This window comes from Erithacus rubecula, assembly GCF_903797595.1.
Source record: "Erithacus rubecula genome assembly, chromosome: 12".
NCBI lineage: Eukaryota > Metazoa > Chordata > Aves > Passeriformes > Muscicapidae > Erithacus > Erithacus rubecula.
Window position 1 is genome coordinate 14,063,415 of NC_136664.1, and position 14,261 is coordinate 14,077,675.

Genomic DNA, 14,261 nt, shown 5'->3' on the forward strand with positions numbered 1-14,261 from the left:
TCCATGTTGTGCCCAAGCAAACCTGGCCAGGCCCTCTGAGCACGTATGCCAAGAGAGTATGGCTCTGTAAAATCAATTTGCTTAATGACTTTGAATATTACAATCCCCTTCTATAATCTTCCAGTGAGTTTTGTAGCCCTAATTTCCCACAAACCAACCAGAGTGAGGCATGCTCATCTCCACTGGGTTGCAATCATCAGAGGGATGTCATCTGAAACAAATGTGGGCACGCACAATAGCTTTATGCCATGTGTGCTAAATAGAATTGTGCCTCAAAAAGCAGCTACCTTGGTCCCACCCAGCCCTCTGAAGCACAGGGTTTCCCCCTGAAGAGGTGAGTGTTAGTGGGAGCAGGTGATGGCAGATTCCACCCCACCTGAGCCACGAGCACACATGGCAGGAGCTGCAAATTGTGACCTGTGAGAAGGGCAAGAGTTCTGCCAGGGCACAGCAGCCTGTAACCAGGCTACAGCACACAGCACCACACACCACACTGCTGGAACCATCTGAAACTATGCTGAGAAACAACCAAGCACTGGCAACATGCTGGTGGTACCACACACACTGTTAGTGTCACTCAGCTCACCAGCTGGGTGCTGTCCTCACACCAAAGCAGCTGGTGGGGAAGCTGGGTGAGTGTCCCAAGCCATCCAGCCTCCTCACACAAGGCAGCTCTCCAGCCTGGCCTGCCCAGAGCCAGCAGGCACAGGCTGGGCAGCAGCTGTGGGGAACCCCAGCCCTGCACGGGAGGGACAAGGACACGTGTGTGTGCCCTGCACAGATGGCTGCACAGCAGCCCTCCTGCCAGCACCCTTTGGAGCCTCCCAGAGAGGAATGGTCTCTTTGGGAATGGTCTGCACAGCACCCCTCCTGCCAGCACCCTTTGGAGCCTCCTGGAGAGAGAAGGACCCTGTCTCCTTTGGGAATGGTCTGCACAGCAAAGCCCTCTGCAGGTGTGCAGCCCTGCAAGGACAGAGGCACTCCTTGGAAAAGCTGCCAAGGAATGCCAATCCCTGTTACTTTTCGTACTGCAAAGAGGTGAGAGATGATGTGATAAATACCACGTGAACAGGCTGGGACAAGAGTCACCCCCCCTTTGAGGGGCACAAAGAAATGCAGCCTCCAGGCAACAAACTCCTCACTGGCTTGCCAATTCCACGGTGGACAATCTGCCTTTGCAAACTAGCTGCTGCTCAGCTCACAAAATCCAGTCCTTCAGTAATCAAGAAGTAAACTGCCCTCCTCTGCCTGATTCTGTATTTTCTCACTATAATTAAATGTGACATGCAGCTGCAGTAAATATTTGTGCTGTCACAGCTCACATATGATAATCACCAAAGAGCCGGCTTGCAGGGAATGCATATAAATTCTAGTCTAGTCTGTAGCTGGGCTGATACTTTTAGTCTAATTCAAATTTACTAAGGCTAGAAATTTGACAGAGTAAGAGCAAAAAAATAATGCAACCTTACTTTTCATAGAAAAAGGTAACTAACTGTGTTATCCAGATACTGAGGCAGTCTTGAGAGGGTGAGTTTAAGAACTAATCTAATTGCCACTAGATGGCACATCTCAATTACTAATCTATACCTGAATTCAGGACTGCCTTTTTAAAAAGCATATATATTCCCTGTCCTTGCTAACAGAACACTTTGTGTTGCTTTCTATTTTTGAAATCAGAATGCTTAAAAAAAACCCAAATAAAAAAAGAGAATTTTAACTAAAAATACACCATCTGCCAGGGAACCTAGCTTGACTCTGTCACATCTACAACAAAAAACCAGGTTAATAACCAGCATCACAGATGGTTTCTTTATATAAATATGTACATCTCCCCATAGTGACTCTTTCAGCTGCTTCCCAAAACTGCTGGCACTGTCCTACCTCGTTTCCTAGGCAATGGCAGTGCCTCACACTCAGCCTGGACATTATGCAGCTGCAATGGATTTCAGAAGATGCCATCCCTTGCCTGTGGCTATTTCCAACACCGACAAGGGATGCAGTGGTGGACAGCCATGTCTCTACCAAAGAACAGCAACAGATGGATATTAAAACACTCTGGTGCAGCTGCTCTTCTCCCTTGGATGATCAAATCTGCTGAAGGGTGCTTTTAACTCGCCCAAATTCCCACTTCAGGCTGCAGACCAAATATCATGGTGACCTCAATAGGACATATCATGGGGCTGCAGTCAGAGCACTAAAGGCACAATTTGCTCTTCCTGCAGCATCCAGCAGTATAAACTGTCACAAACCACTGAAACACAAACAAAACCTTTGTGGCTGCTGGGCTCATTTTCCCTCAGTAGTTAAGTATCAGGGAGTCCATCAGGAGTGGTCATTTCCTAATTTTCTTAGGTCCAAACTCAGATGAGATGAGCCCTTGAGCTCATTTCTGTTCTTCCATTGCCAGCAGTGGAACGTGTTTCAGACCAGTCTGCAAACCTAGTGCTATCACTTTGAAAACAGATTCCTGCCACCTTCCAAGGAGCTCCAAGAGCATCAAATATACTAAACGAAGATGCAGAGAACGAACAGAATTCAATTCCTTTCTTCTGGTTCTACTGCAGTCATCTGAAAACCTCTAGAAGTTAAATTTATTGTAATGACTAAGAGCACACTCCTCTGTGGCATAAAGCCTGTCAGGAGCTCAGCAGCAGTGGGGTTTGACATGAGCTGGGACTGGGCCATACAGAACTCTGAACCACTGGGACCCGAGTTCTGTTGGCATCCACGTGTCACATGCCCTTAGTGAAGGCTAAAAGAGTGTAGTTTTAATTGGCTTACAATTTCTAAGGATATAATTAAAAACATTTCAAAGAATACTCTTAGAGTCACAGGAGAGCAGAGGATCAGAGTCAAATGATTTAAACTCCATCCACACCTATTACACTGATAAATGAGATAAAAATCAATCCACTACCTATGTTTGGGCCCAAATTTATGAATACCTGTAAAATGGGGGTCATGATATTGATGTCTGAAACCACTGAAACTTGTAAAGGTCTGTTTAAATACTAAATACTATTACAGATGAACTGGAACCCCCATTTTTCCAATGGCCTGCTTTACAATCAGTTGTCAGCTCTGTTCATTCTGGGTTTGAACAGCTGAGCACAGGATGCCAGCTCCATCCCACTGGATCATTCCATCATCTGCCACTGCTAGCAGTTGTGTTGTTTTACAAAGACTGGATTTCATTTGTGAAATAATCAGAAAATTGCAAGTAAAATAACTGGATTAATAAAAATAGTATTTTTAAATGGATATAATTTTAAAAATCTTTTAAAAGTTGCAGTGTGTGTAATCTGCCAGTGAAACTGAAACCCCACTGATTTCAGGCTCAGCATTATGAAACTCTAACAAGGTTAGGAGGGCCACTTACCATCCATTTCCAGCTCCTTTTAACATCACTGAAAAAGTGTTACCAAAGCTGAGAACAATCACTGCACTGCACTCCACAGAATTTATCAAACACAAATGGTACCTGCAGAAGTAAATTAATCAAATGCATATAACAGCAGCTTCTGAGTTTAAAGCTTTACCATTTAAACCTTAACTTACAGAAACCTCATCACACATATGGAGATAGATCTTTATTTTAGGCAAAAAAAAATGAACTTGTCAGAACAGTTTCACTTGTCTTTACATAAAAAGAAGACACACCTGCACATTTTTCTACCTACAAACTTGTCTTAGGAGTGCCTTGAAATGTGAACAACTGGCTGGGACATTCAGCACCACAGCATTTGGTACTTCCAGTAATAATGCAGCTGGCACACCACCCCACCCCACAGCACTGCTGCTGCCAACTGCTGGCTGCCCACCACAGGCCTGCCTGAGTTCATTTAATTGAAAGCAACACACAGATCACTATGAGGCTTTTTAGGAATATTTTAATGAAAACAGAGGACCAGCTGTACAGACTCAGTCAAGAAACCAATGCTGAAATGACAACTTTAACCCTGGGGTTAATATAAAACTGGCAGATTCAGCTCCCCATTTTTTTAATGCTTGCCATACCCTCCCATCCTAGGGCACAGGAACTTGATGAAAACTGAACTGAAAATGTTCACAGTTTGTTTTCCTGATACTTGAAATCTTTAGTATTTGCTTCACTTCTTACATAAAAAGAAAACTCAAAAAATTACAATAAAAATGTGACAAAATATGGATTGATTCCTTTGATTTCACAGTAATGTACTTCCTTATAAAACTTTCCAGAGCTGGAACAAACTACAGGTAAAATTCTTCAAAGTGCCCCAGCTACTTTGGCACCTTACATGTCATTCACAGGGGAAAAAAAATTAAAGCACTTAAACAAAGAGAGTCAAGTCTCCTAAATAAAACAAAATTACTTTGGAAATTTTCCCAAGTGACACATCAGCCTAAGAGCAGCATGATTCCCTTCAGTGACTCAAATTAGTCCTAGTGCAGAGCAATCCACAATTACATAGCAAGTCAGTGTCAGGATAATGCAGTAATCTAATATTATCTTTACAAATCCACAAAAATCAAAAATGAAAATAAAAATGTAAAACCATCAAAACTAAACTTCCCAAAATTACTTAGATCAGCATATATTTATAATTAGTACTGCTAACAAGTAATTGTTGTATTAAAGATTTACAGCTATTGGAGTAAAATTCAATCCAGCATAAAAAGCTTGCTTTATAGAGGATTATTCTCCATATCTTATTTGTGCTTTTAGCTCATTAGTAAGGTAAGTGGTCAGCACTCCTATCACCTTCTCTGTGAGAGTGGAATTTGACATTACAAGAGCAATCAGCTGAGCAGCATCAGTCCAGTGTATGTTCTTGACAACAGCCATGGCTTCAGTACAGAGTTTCTGCCTCTCAGCAGCAGGCAATTCCACCAAAATCTGAGGCACTGACTTGAACTGTCCAGACGTTATCCATCCAATCAATCCACCCACTGCTCCTCCTAGGAAAGACAGAGATTCATTAGTCTTACCAGTTAATGTTAAAGCCTTAAATTCTATCCACAGACTTCACCAACGTTGCCATCTTGACTAGAAACCATCGTAGAGTTGCCTATGTGTATGCTTTAACTAGATTTATACATGATATCCAAGGCATCAAAAAGGATTTAAAAAGCACTTTACATCCACAGCAACCATAAAGAAACCCTTAATACAATCAACACTAATAGCTTCAAGCTAGAAAGCAGAAACAAAACATTCCCTGGACACTCCCTTAGGGTAAGCTCTACTACTAAATAAAACCTTGCCCAAGGGAAACAGCAGACCAACAACTGCCTTATTAGTGTCATAATCTCTTACTAGACACTCCCAGACTGATCAAAGTTTTCTGCCTCTGGAAGAGTCACTCACTGCAGCTCCTACACCCATGGAGCCCAGCCCTGCAGGTGCTCAGAGACCAAAGCCATTAGACACATGCAGGCTCTCATCTGTCACATGCACTCTCCAGCCAGCCCGGGTGGACAAGACGTGCTGGGCTAAGTAGAAGGTCCCAGGTGACCAGGGTAACAGCCCTACAGGGCTCTTCTCCATCAGCAGCCTGAGTGCAGCACAGCAATCCACAGGACTGACAGCACTACTGGAGCACACAGGTCCTGGGACAGACGGGGGATGGAAGGATGGATGGATGGAAGGATGGATGGAAGGATGGATGGATGGATGGATGGATGGATGGATGGATGGATGGATGGATGGATGGATGGATGGATGGATGGATGGATGGATGGATGGATGGATGGATGGATGGATGGATGGATGGATGGATGGATGGATGGGGAACCCTCACAATGGAGAGGTGGCAGAACTGACCCTGCCACCAAAACTGCCACTCCCAGTGACTGTTCCTAAGAAATCAGCTATGCACTCACAGGAATGCAGTTTTTCATTAGACAAAAATTCTTAATTTGCAGCTTTTACTCAGTTAGCAATTTTTCCCATGATACCACAGAAATACTTGAAAGCCTATGATGGCTGAATTCATCTTCAAGGGACTTTTATGAGAACATCAATAACTGATTTAGGGGCACTTAATGCAAAAGCCACTAGAAGTATTGATGCCTAAGCTCCTCATCCCTTGAGACAAGATTTGTTATACGATCACACTTCTCCCCCCAAGCAACAAACCCACAGTCCTCTCTGCTCAGAGCAGGCAGCCCTTGGGAAGCAGGATGACTGAAGCTTCTCCAGCAATGCTGCACTTGGCAGGCAACTCATCCTCATTCCTGGTGCAAAGCAGCAAGAGGGACAACACCTGCCACCCTGTCCCACACCTATCCAGGCTGTCTGAGCAAGTGAAGGTGCACTTGATTGCAAAGCTCTCTCTAACCGTCCCAAACTTATCTGGCTTATTTAACTGTCCAATTTTAAAAGTTAAATTAGAGGGTTATGATTTAGTTGCACTGTAATTGAATTTAGTTAGCACTTATTACTCTTCTTATATATGCTTATTATTGTATACTTTTAGAATAAAGTAATAGGTATACTTGTTCCAGTGCCTTCCTCAGTGGCTGAAGAATATCAAGCTTGACTAGGAGACAATATGAAAGCTTAAACAAACACTTAAAAGAGAAAATAGATCCAAGAATAACTTCAGTATTTCTCTTCATCTCACTCCATTACCTTCATTACCTTTACTCCAGATTTAAAGCTTACAAATTTCTTACAAAAGCTTCATTTCTCTTCTTTGTTCCTCATAACTTCAGTCATATATTTGTCAAAATACTATTCTGGCTATTAATTGAGCTTTGCACCTGTAACAGGAGTAAATACACAGCTTCAGTTTGCATTTTCTGTTATCACTCCTCACAAATTATTTCCTTGTTTTTGTAACTCAACCTGATGGAGTTAAAGCAATTCAATTTGCTGCAATTCACTCCAGAACCAGTAAGCCTGTGAAATTTCTGCAACTTCTGACAGGACATTCAGCTGCTCAATATTCAGTGGCCAGGGTCCACATGCCTTCAGTGACAAGGCAGCTTCCAAATTAGACAACTCGATTCCAGAGATACAGAGGAGAGAGAATTCTTTACTATTAGGCTTTGGCTTTCCTGTAACTTTCTGTAATAAGAAGAAAAGCAAATGACAGGGAATATTGAATCCCAGTGGGAAAAAACCAAGTTCATCAGGATGTGGATTTCAGGAAAATATTTTAAAATACAGAAATGAGCACCATTTTTAGTAAGACTATTTGGAAAATGATGATGTCCCATGTTAAGGCATATTCGCTCTCACCCCCCATTGCAGCAGGAAATGTCAACACTCAAAGTTTCCTCCTTCAACCCCCAGAGCTCCCATTTCTTCACTCAGGGATTCAAGCACCCTCTTGCTGCTGAAGCAAAGCACACTTACCTACAGCAATTCCAGGTGGGCCTCCCAGCATGCCCCCCACAAAGGCTGATGCCCCAGTCAGCAGTGCTCCCCGGCCAGAGTGTGCCACAGCAGCCTTCATGCCCTTCACCTGGGCAACGTGGCTGAGCAGCTTCATCACATCATCAGCGCGGATCGGCATCTCGGCCAGCCCAAGCCCTGCAAAAGATGGCTGAGGCTGTCTGACACTGCAGCTCAGACTAAACCCAGCTGCTAAATGGATGAGGTGAAGAAACCCTAGTGCTCAAGGACAAACACAAGAAGTATTTCCTGTATTTGCTTTCTCTTTTAATTCTTGGAAAACCATCCCTTACGGTAATTGCTGAAGGTTACTGAACCTGCCAATGGTTAGGTTTCTGCTCAGGTTAGACCAAAAAAAAAAAAAAAAAAGAGTTTATGACAAATTTAGAGATTCTACAGTATCAAATTCTTCAGTACATTGCTTTTGGCCTGAGCAATTCCCATGTGTTCAGCATCACACACAGCTCCAGGAAAAAGACAACTTCACTCTAGCACAACTAGCAAATAATAATTGACAAATCTGTCAGGTATCTTCTCATTGTCCTAATTTTTACCACAAATCAGTCAATTATTTTCACAGACCAGTTCTTCCTGTTTTGTTACATGTTTAAACACTTCCACACTGATTTCTGAAGGCAGGAGGCTAACCAGGAAGTCCCTAAGAAAGTGTTGGTGGAGAGACCTGGTACATTTAGTGCTTGGGGTGCTCTGGAGTCAGGCCATTAGAAATGTAGGCGTGGATGGATAAGGCAGTCAGGACTCAGAGCAGAGATACCAGAAGAGTCTCATGTAGGAGGAAGCAGAGACACAGGACCCCAGGTGGCAAAATGCTGTCACACGTCCTCATCAAGGGACAGAGACCTGTGCCTGGGAACAAGCACTCAGATCAAAACTTCTCCACCTCATTCACTTGCTGCTGCTGCTCATTGCATAAATACTTCCCACTATGCACACCAGCTGAGGAAAGGGCTTCCAGAGATAATTAAAAACAAACAAAAAAGTATTCAGTAAGATTAAAAATACAATCACATATACACAGGTTGAAGATTTCTTGTTGTACATGTAATGTCAGCACTATAGAATAGCTGAGCATTTGGGTTTTTTTTCAGCCCCTAGAAAATCTCTTATCCCAGATTTCTCAGCCCAAATCAACATGTTTTAGAGTTTTTCCTGAATAGATCTCCTCGGTGCAAAGTGAAAATGGAGTGGTATCACACTATTTTTCATATTAAAAATTAACTACTGCAACAGAGAAAGCATTCCTTTGCACTAAAATGGCTGACTGCAAATCATCCATGCCACTGAAGGATATAAGTACCACTGACACTGAACAAAAGTCTGGGTTTTGGGAAGGGACAACATAGGCTCCATAGCTGCAAAGAGGCACAGTAGGAAATTCATCATATAGTTGATTTCTCTCACTACTTCATTCATCTTTGTGCCAGTCTAAAGAAAACATCCAAGTTCATCATTTTACCACTGTTGCTTTTGGGTTTTTGGCAGGCTGATGACACAGCAGTGGCTCAGAATGGCAGTGCATGGTGCTTAGCAATAGCAGAGCCACACATCCTGCTTCCAGAGATGCATATTATCTCATAATATGGGCTAAATTCACTTGATGTTTCACATGAAGCCTCGAGTATGAAGGCTCTGCAGCATGGGTGGGACAAGTTGGAGAGCTAACAACACAGGACTCTCACTGATAGTAAGATGATCAGCTTTGCCTCCTCAAACTGAGGGAGTGCTACAATTTCCTACAGCAATCTAACTGTAACAGATGTGAAATGATGGTGTATGGGCAAACATGCCTGCAGCTGAAGCAGGAGGTTCCTGCACTGGGTTGAAGCTGTTGCCCAGTCCCCTGCATTACCATCCTCCACAGGGCAAATACTGCAAGGAGTCCCCATGGGGACCTGGCAGAGGTGACACAGTGCAAAGGTAACCAGCTACCCTTGCTTCCTCTGGAGAAATAAAACACTCTTTACCAACTAGCTTCAAAGTGCAGTTGACTTGAAGTTAAAAAATAGCCAGACCATATTGGACATAGTAAGCACACTGCTGTCTGGAGGTACAGGAATTTGTTGCAATCAAATTTGTAACTTATTAATCACCCCTCAAGATAAAGCAGAAACTTTCTGGGACTCAAGAAACTGAAAGTAGCTTTTCCATACCAAATTACTGATTATTTCACTCCCCTCACAGCTTCCCTGAAGGAAACTTCCACTCACAAATTTAACAATTATTTGGGCTTTTTTGGCTTGACTGAACAAGGTTCTGGGCATAGAAGAGTGGCTCCTTGTTAATTCTGAATGTGAGCATCACACTCAAAACTCTTAGAGACTTTACGAGGAACACTTATTTTCTCTAAACTCCTGCAAGTATTTCTATGACCTCTTGTCATATTTACTATAACTTAAGTCCTGCAAAGAACATTAGTGAACACAGTACCTAAGGCACAGCACACACAAGATTTTTTTTTTAAACTGTACATACAGAGCACTAGTGGGAGCCACTGAAACATGATTCATGTCTTAACATGTAAAGTAATCCCAGATTCCTACATTCAGCACATAGAATTGTGAATTCCTTGAAAAAATGCAATTAAGTTCCAATTAAGAATCAAGATGATCAGTCAGGCAATTTTCAGTGAGCATGTATTTGTTTAACCACACCATAGGCCATTAAAGGATATTCTGACAATACACTAACAAGTTGCAACAGAGACACCACAAAAACATTTAACCTGCTTAAAGGATAAGCAGTCCCCACCACAAAGACAACTAAATTGTCAGTTGGGCTCACTCAGAAAAACAAAAGGCTTAAAAAAAGCTCTGCAGCTGCAAACCTCTAACACCTCACAGACTGCTAAGGTCTGTAAGAAGCCAACTGCAAGAATGTGGAGCACAAAGTTGCACCTTACATCAACCTACTAATCAGAATCACAAGCAAGCAGAATAAGAAGATAGGCATGTTGCAAAATGCCAGTGGTGCTACAAAGAAGCAAGGATTCTACCCCAGAACAGCACAGTAGGAGCTGTAAACTTTGTGTACTACAAGTACAAACACATGATAGTCAAAAACATTTATAAACTCTGATGATGTAACTGACAAATAATGTGCAATTTTGTTTTAGCCCCAAATTGTTCCCTACTGAATTCACCCAGACATTAGGAAACACCAGGATTGTAAAATACTGGCTTTGGTCTAATGAAGTGATAGAAATACCAACATCCATAAAATTGTGTGCAGTTTTCAAAGGCTAAGTCCCCCACAGCTCCCACTGGCTTCACATGACACCAAGAATTCTCAGCACCTTAAGAAAAAACCAAACCCAAGAGTTCTAGAGCAGGAAGCCCTGAGAAATCAAGCTTTGTTGTGCAATGTTTTTTGCTATGGCAGTTCAATGGTGACTTTCCTTGTGTTTTTGTGGTCTCCCCAAATACTCATCTGAAGTCTTAGATTCTGTACTTCAGTTGATTCTCCCTCCCTCACTTTCACCCCAAGGAGAGGGGAACAAAGTGAGAAATGCTCCTGCTCTCCCTATCCAAAGGGAATGTAAGATCATTCTACATCTCAACTTTGCACCTACAACTAGCAGGTTTTCTTAAGAAGAAAAACACCATAGAAAGAATTGAAACAACAATATCATACCCAACTCACTGAAAGTCCTTCTAATATAAATAATTGAAGAGGGCCCCGGATTACTCTATGGTAGGAACTTCACTTAGGAAAAATGAGCCTCTTCCCAAACATCCACACAGGAGACATTCCAGCCTGCCCCACCATCGAGCTGTCCTCACTGCTCCTTACAGCTTCTCACTGAGGAAATGGAGTGAACATCTCTGGCACATGCACACAGCACAAAAACCCACTCACACAGCACACTGCAAACCCACCAGGCTGTGAAGATACAGAGCTAGTTCCTCTTACCTGCAGCTGTCTGTATCATGGTGGACATGATGTGGTGATAAAGAAGAATGTGAGGTGACAATTTCTTCTGCCTCAACTGTACAGCAACAAGCTCTGTATGTACTGCAACCTTTTACAAGAAATAAGAGAACAGCATTGGAGCAAGGTACTCAGACACTGAGACAGACTAAAGAACACCTGTCTTGGATTGCAATATAGGATGGCCAGAAATGAGTATTCCATCACCATCTGTTGAAGCTGGGTGGGGCAGTGACCCTTATCTCCATGGCACATATTATCTGCTAATGGGCCATCTTTAAGAAAAGATGGGGCAATCATCTTTATCTTTCCCACAGCCCATCCTCCCTCCAGGAAGATATCATCTGCTGCTGGTCCATTCAGTCCCACTGCATGACTGATAAAATTACATCATCCCACTGGGAGATGCTCCAGCCAGGGGAGGAGCCAAGCCTTTCCTACCCAGATAAAAACTGAGATTTGGCACAGCAAGTTAACTTATTTCCACTGGATTCCAGAGCAAAGCCAGAGCTTTCCACATCATCCCTTCAGCTTCAGAGGAAAACTGCACCTTCTCCAGGAGCACTGCTCCAGCTGAACCACATCTGCCCCTGCAGGAGGATGCAGCCACCATTGAATGGGACTGCTGCCAGCACCCTGACTGACTGACGGGTGTCAGCTTGGATTCTGACTCTGGCAGGGTTTTTGGGATTATTCTTTGTAATACTGTATTTCTATTTTAATTTCCCTAGTAAAGAACTGTTATTCTTAATTCCCATATCTTTGCATGAGAGCTCCTTAATTTCAAAATTTGGAGGAAAGGGGTTTTCATTCTCCATTTCAAAGAGAAGTTTCTGCCTTTATTGGCAGACACCTGTCCTTCAAACTAGGACAGCACGACTTCACAAACAACAGTGTGCAAGAAGATGTCACCTGATAAATTACATAGGCCATCAATTATTTCAATAACAGCTGGTGGACAGACAGGGACTCAAGATATTCCTATCTGCAAAGGAGGACTATCTCACCACTGGTCCATACACATCCTGAACAGCATCTGGCTCCTAAATCATCACTTTCTGAAAATCCTACCTTCAGAGCCTGGTCTAGCACTTGAAACCTGCAAAGCAGGTGGTCTGTCTGATATAAATCATGACTGGCATCAGCAGCCAGTAAATATCCCAGCTTTTTAAATATACCAGTTCTCTGCATTTGCAATTTTCTTTTTTTTTGCTAAGAAAGGGTTGACTCCTGCTTTGTGGCATAACAGTTAAAATATGGTTACTGCCATTCTCACCTCAGCATTTGGTAATCTTCTTTCCTAACCATGAGGATTCACTGCAGCTACAAGTACTTACTGTAATAATATGTTACTGACTATATATTTACTCAGATGAGGAGATGATAATATTATGTGAGGAGATGGTAAGAAACTCTTGTATTTGGTACACAACCCGAATTCAACTGAAATCCATAAAAGAGCATTTTAATATTGTTTTGTAAGAACTGAAACTATAAGAGCATTGCTCTTCTTCTTTGTATTTATCAAAGCATGTAATATAATCAAAGCACTTAATTGGTTTATTTAACACAAGAGGTAACAAATTTACTCATTAGACGAGCAAACTACTTCTGGGGACCTAGAAACTGATTTTACAAGGTTCTTAGATACCTAAAAATGCAGGTAAGTATCCTATGGGAATGATCTCATTCCACTGAGATAAAAGGAAATTTGGCAACTAATCTGTCTAGGCACTTAGGACACCCAGCTCACCTGGTCTGCTAAATTACAAAGCATCTGTGAAAGACTGGCCATAACTCCTTCCGCCCTTGAATTTTTATAGACCTCTTCATTGTTCTTCTAATTATAAAATAAGAGTGATTCCCCCCCCCCCTCCATTTCCTAGCCAGTTTCTCCATTTTGAAGGCTATATTCAAAAAAGCTACTGGTTGCTTTTATGAGATAGCTGATACTGAAGCCCATAATCAGACTTTCAGTTAAGAGAAAAGAGTGACACTCAAACACAAATAGCAGAACGGTTCCCTTTTAGAGGTAGTTACATTTATTTTTTTTTTAAATTTATTTATTCCCAGCAGAGTGGTTCCCTTGTAGAGGTATTTATCACAGCACACAGCGGTGATATCTTGAAGATCTGAACTAAGACTGAAAACTAAAGATGTTTGCCCTGACTCATTGCAAAAACGTAAAACGTCATCTCATTAAAACTAACCCACATGTTCTGAATGTTTTAAAATTTATTAAATAAAATAGGCTGAGCATAAAATGTAACTATAAATCCTTCCAAACAGCCGAGATTTAATCACACTATAGCTATTTCTTTATTTATTTTCCTGCCAGTTTCAGGTTCGCTGCTGCCGAAGCACTGCTCCAGCCGCCCTGTGACTTGCAGAAATGAGTGAGGCGCTCCCTGCCAACCCACCCAGCCGCGCTCCTGTGCCTCCCTCGGGGTGCCCGTGCCTGGGGCTGGGTGATCGCACAGAATGACCCGGGCATTCCGTGCGGCTCACGGGGTTCAGCGCGGCCTGAAGGTTTTTAGGGGCGCTAAAGCCGCGGCTGCGGGTGCGGGCCCGGCGCGGGGCTGGCGCGGCTCCCCCGGCGCGGGGCGATGGCGGGGCCCTCACGGACAGGGACAGCGCCGCGCCTTTCATCCCCGCCTTTCATGCCCTCCTTACCTCCCCTCCCCGCCTACCTCGCCGGCAGCGCCCGGCTCCCCGCGGTCCGGAAACAGCGGCGGGCCGGAGGAGGGCCCTCGCAGCGCGGCGCGGCCCGCCCTCAGCTCGCTGGGCCCGGGCGCCGTTCGCTGCCGGGGGTTCCGCGCCTGCTCCGCCCGCCCCGCCCGGCTCGGCTCGGCCCGGCTCGGCCTGTGGGCGCCGTGCCGGTGCCGGTACCGGGCCCGCGGCGGGCCCCGCTCCTCTCCGCCAGGGAAGGCGG

The 14,261-nt window shown here is 43.6% G+C and overlaps 1 protein-coding gene across 2 annotated transcripts; it reads right to left on the reverse strand.

The window, feature by feature from the left end:
- Nucleotides 1-3,876: 3,876 nt before the first annotated feature.
- On the reverse strand, nt 3,877-14,058 carry LOC306806919 (protein C19orf12 homolog). 2 transcript variants are annotated; one of them, XM_079316071.1, is made up of 4 exons: nt 14,020-14,058; nt 11,312-11,420; nt 7,343-7,519; nt 3,877-4,938 (listed from the first exon to the last, which is right to left on the reverse strand). In XM_079316071.1, exons 2-4 carry the CDS (start codon nt 11,337-11,339, stop codon nt 4,676-4,678), a joined length of 468 nt encoding a protein of 155 aa, XP_079172197.1. In that variant the 5' UTR covers nt 11,340-11,420; nt 14,020-14,058; the 3' UTR covers nt 3,877-4,675. The 2 variants fall into 2 exon arrangements, with proteins under 2 accessions (XP_079172197.1, XP_079172196.1); XM_079316070.1 differs by lacking the exon at nt 14,020-14,058 and adding an exon at nt 12,242-12,314.
- Nucleotides 14,059-14,261: the final 203 nt, after the last annotated feature.

What these genes read in the sequence shown, in the direction of transcription:
- LOC306806919 (XM_079316070.1), bottom strand. Translation starts at nt 12,262, where the DNA reads ATGGCCTATGTAATTTATCAG. An exon ending in TGGCCTATGTAATTTATCAG is followed by an intron (nt 11,421 to 12,241) that starts GTGACATCTTCT and finishes TTCTTGTAAAAG; the next exon opens with GTTGCAGTACATACAGAGCT. An exon ending in CATGATACAGACAGCTGCAG is followed by an intron (nt 7,520 to 11,311) that starts GTAAGAGGAACT and finishes CATCTTTTGCAG; the next exon opens with GGCTTGGGCTGGCCGAGATG.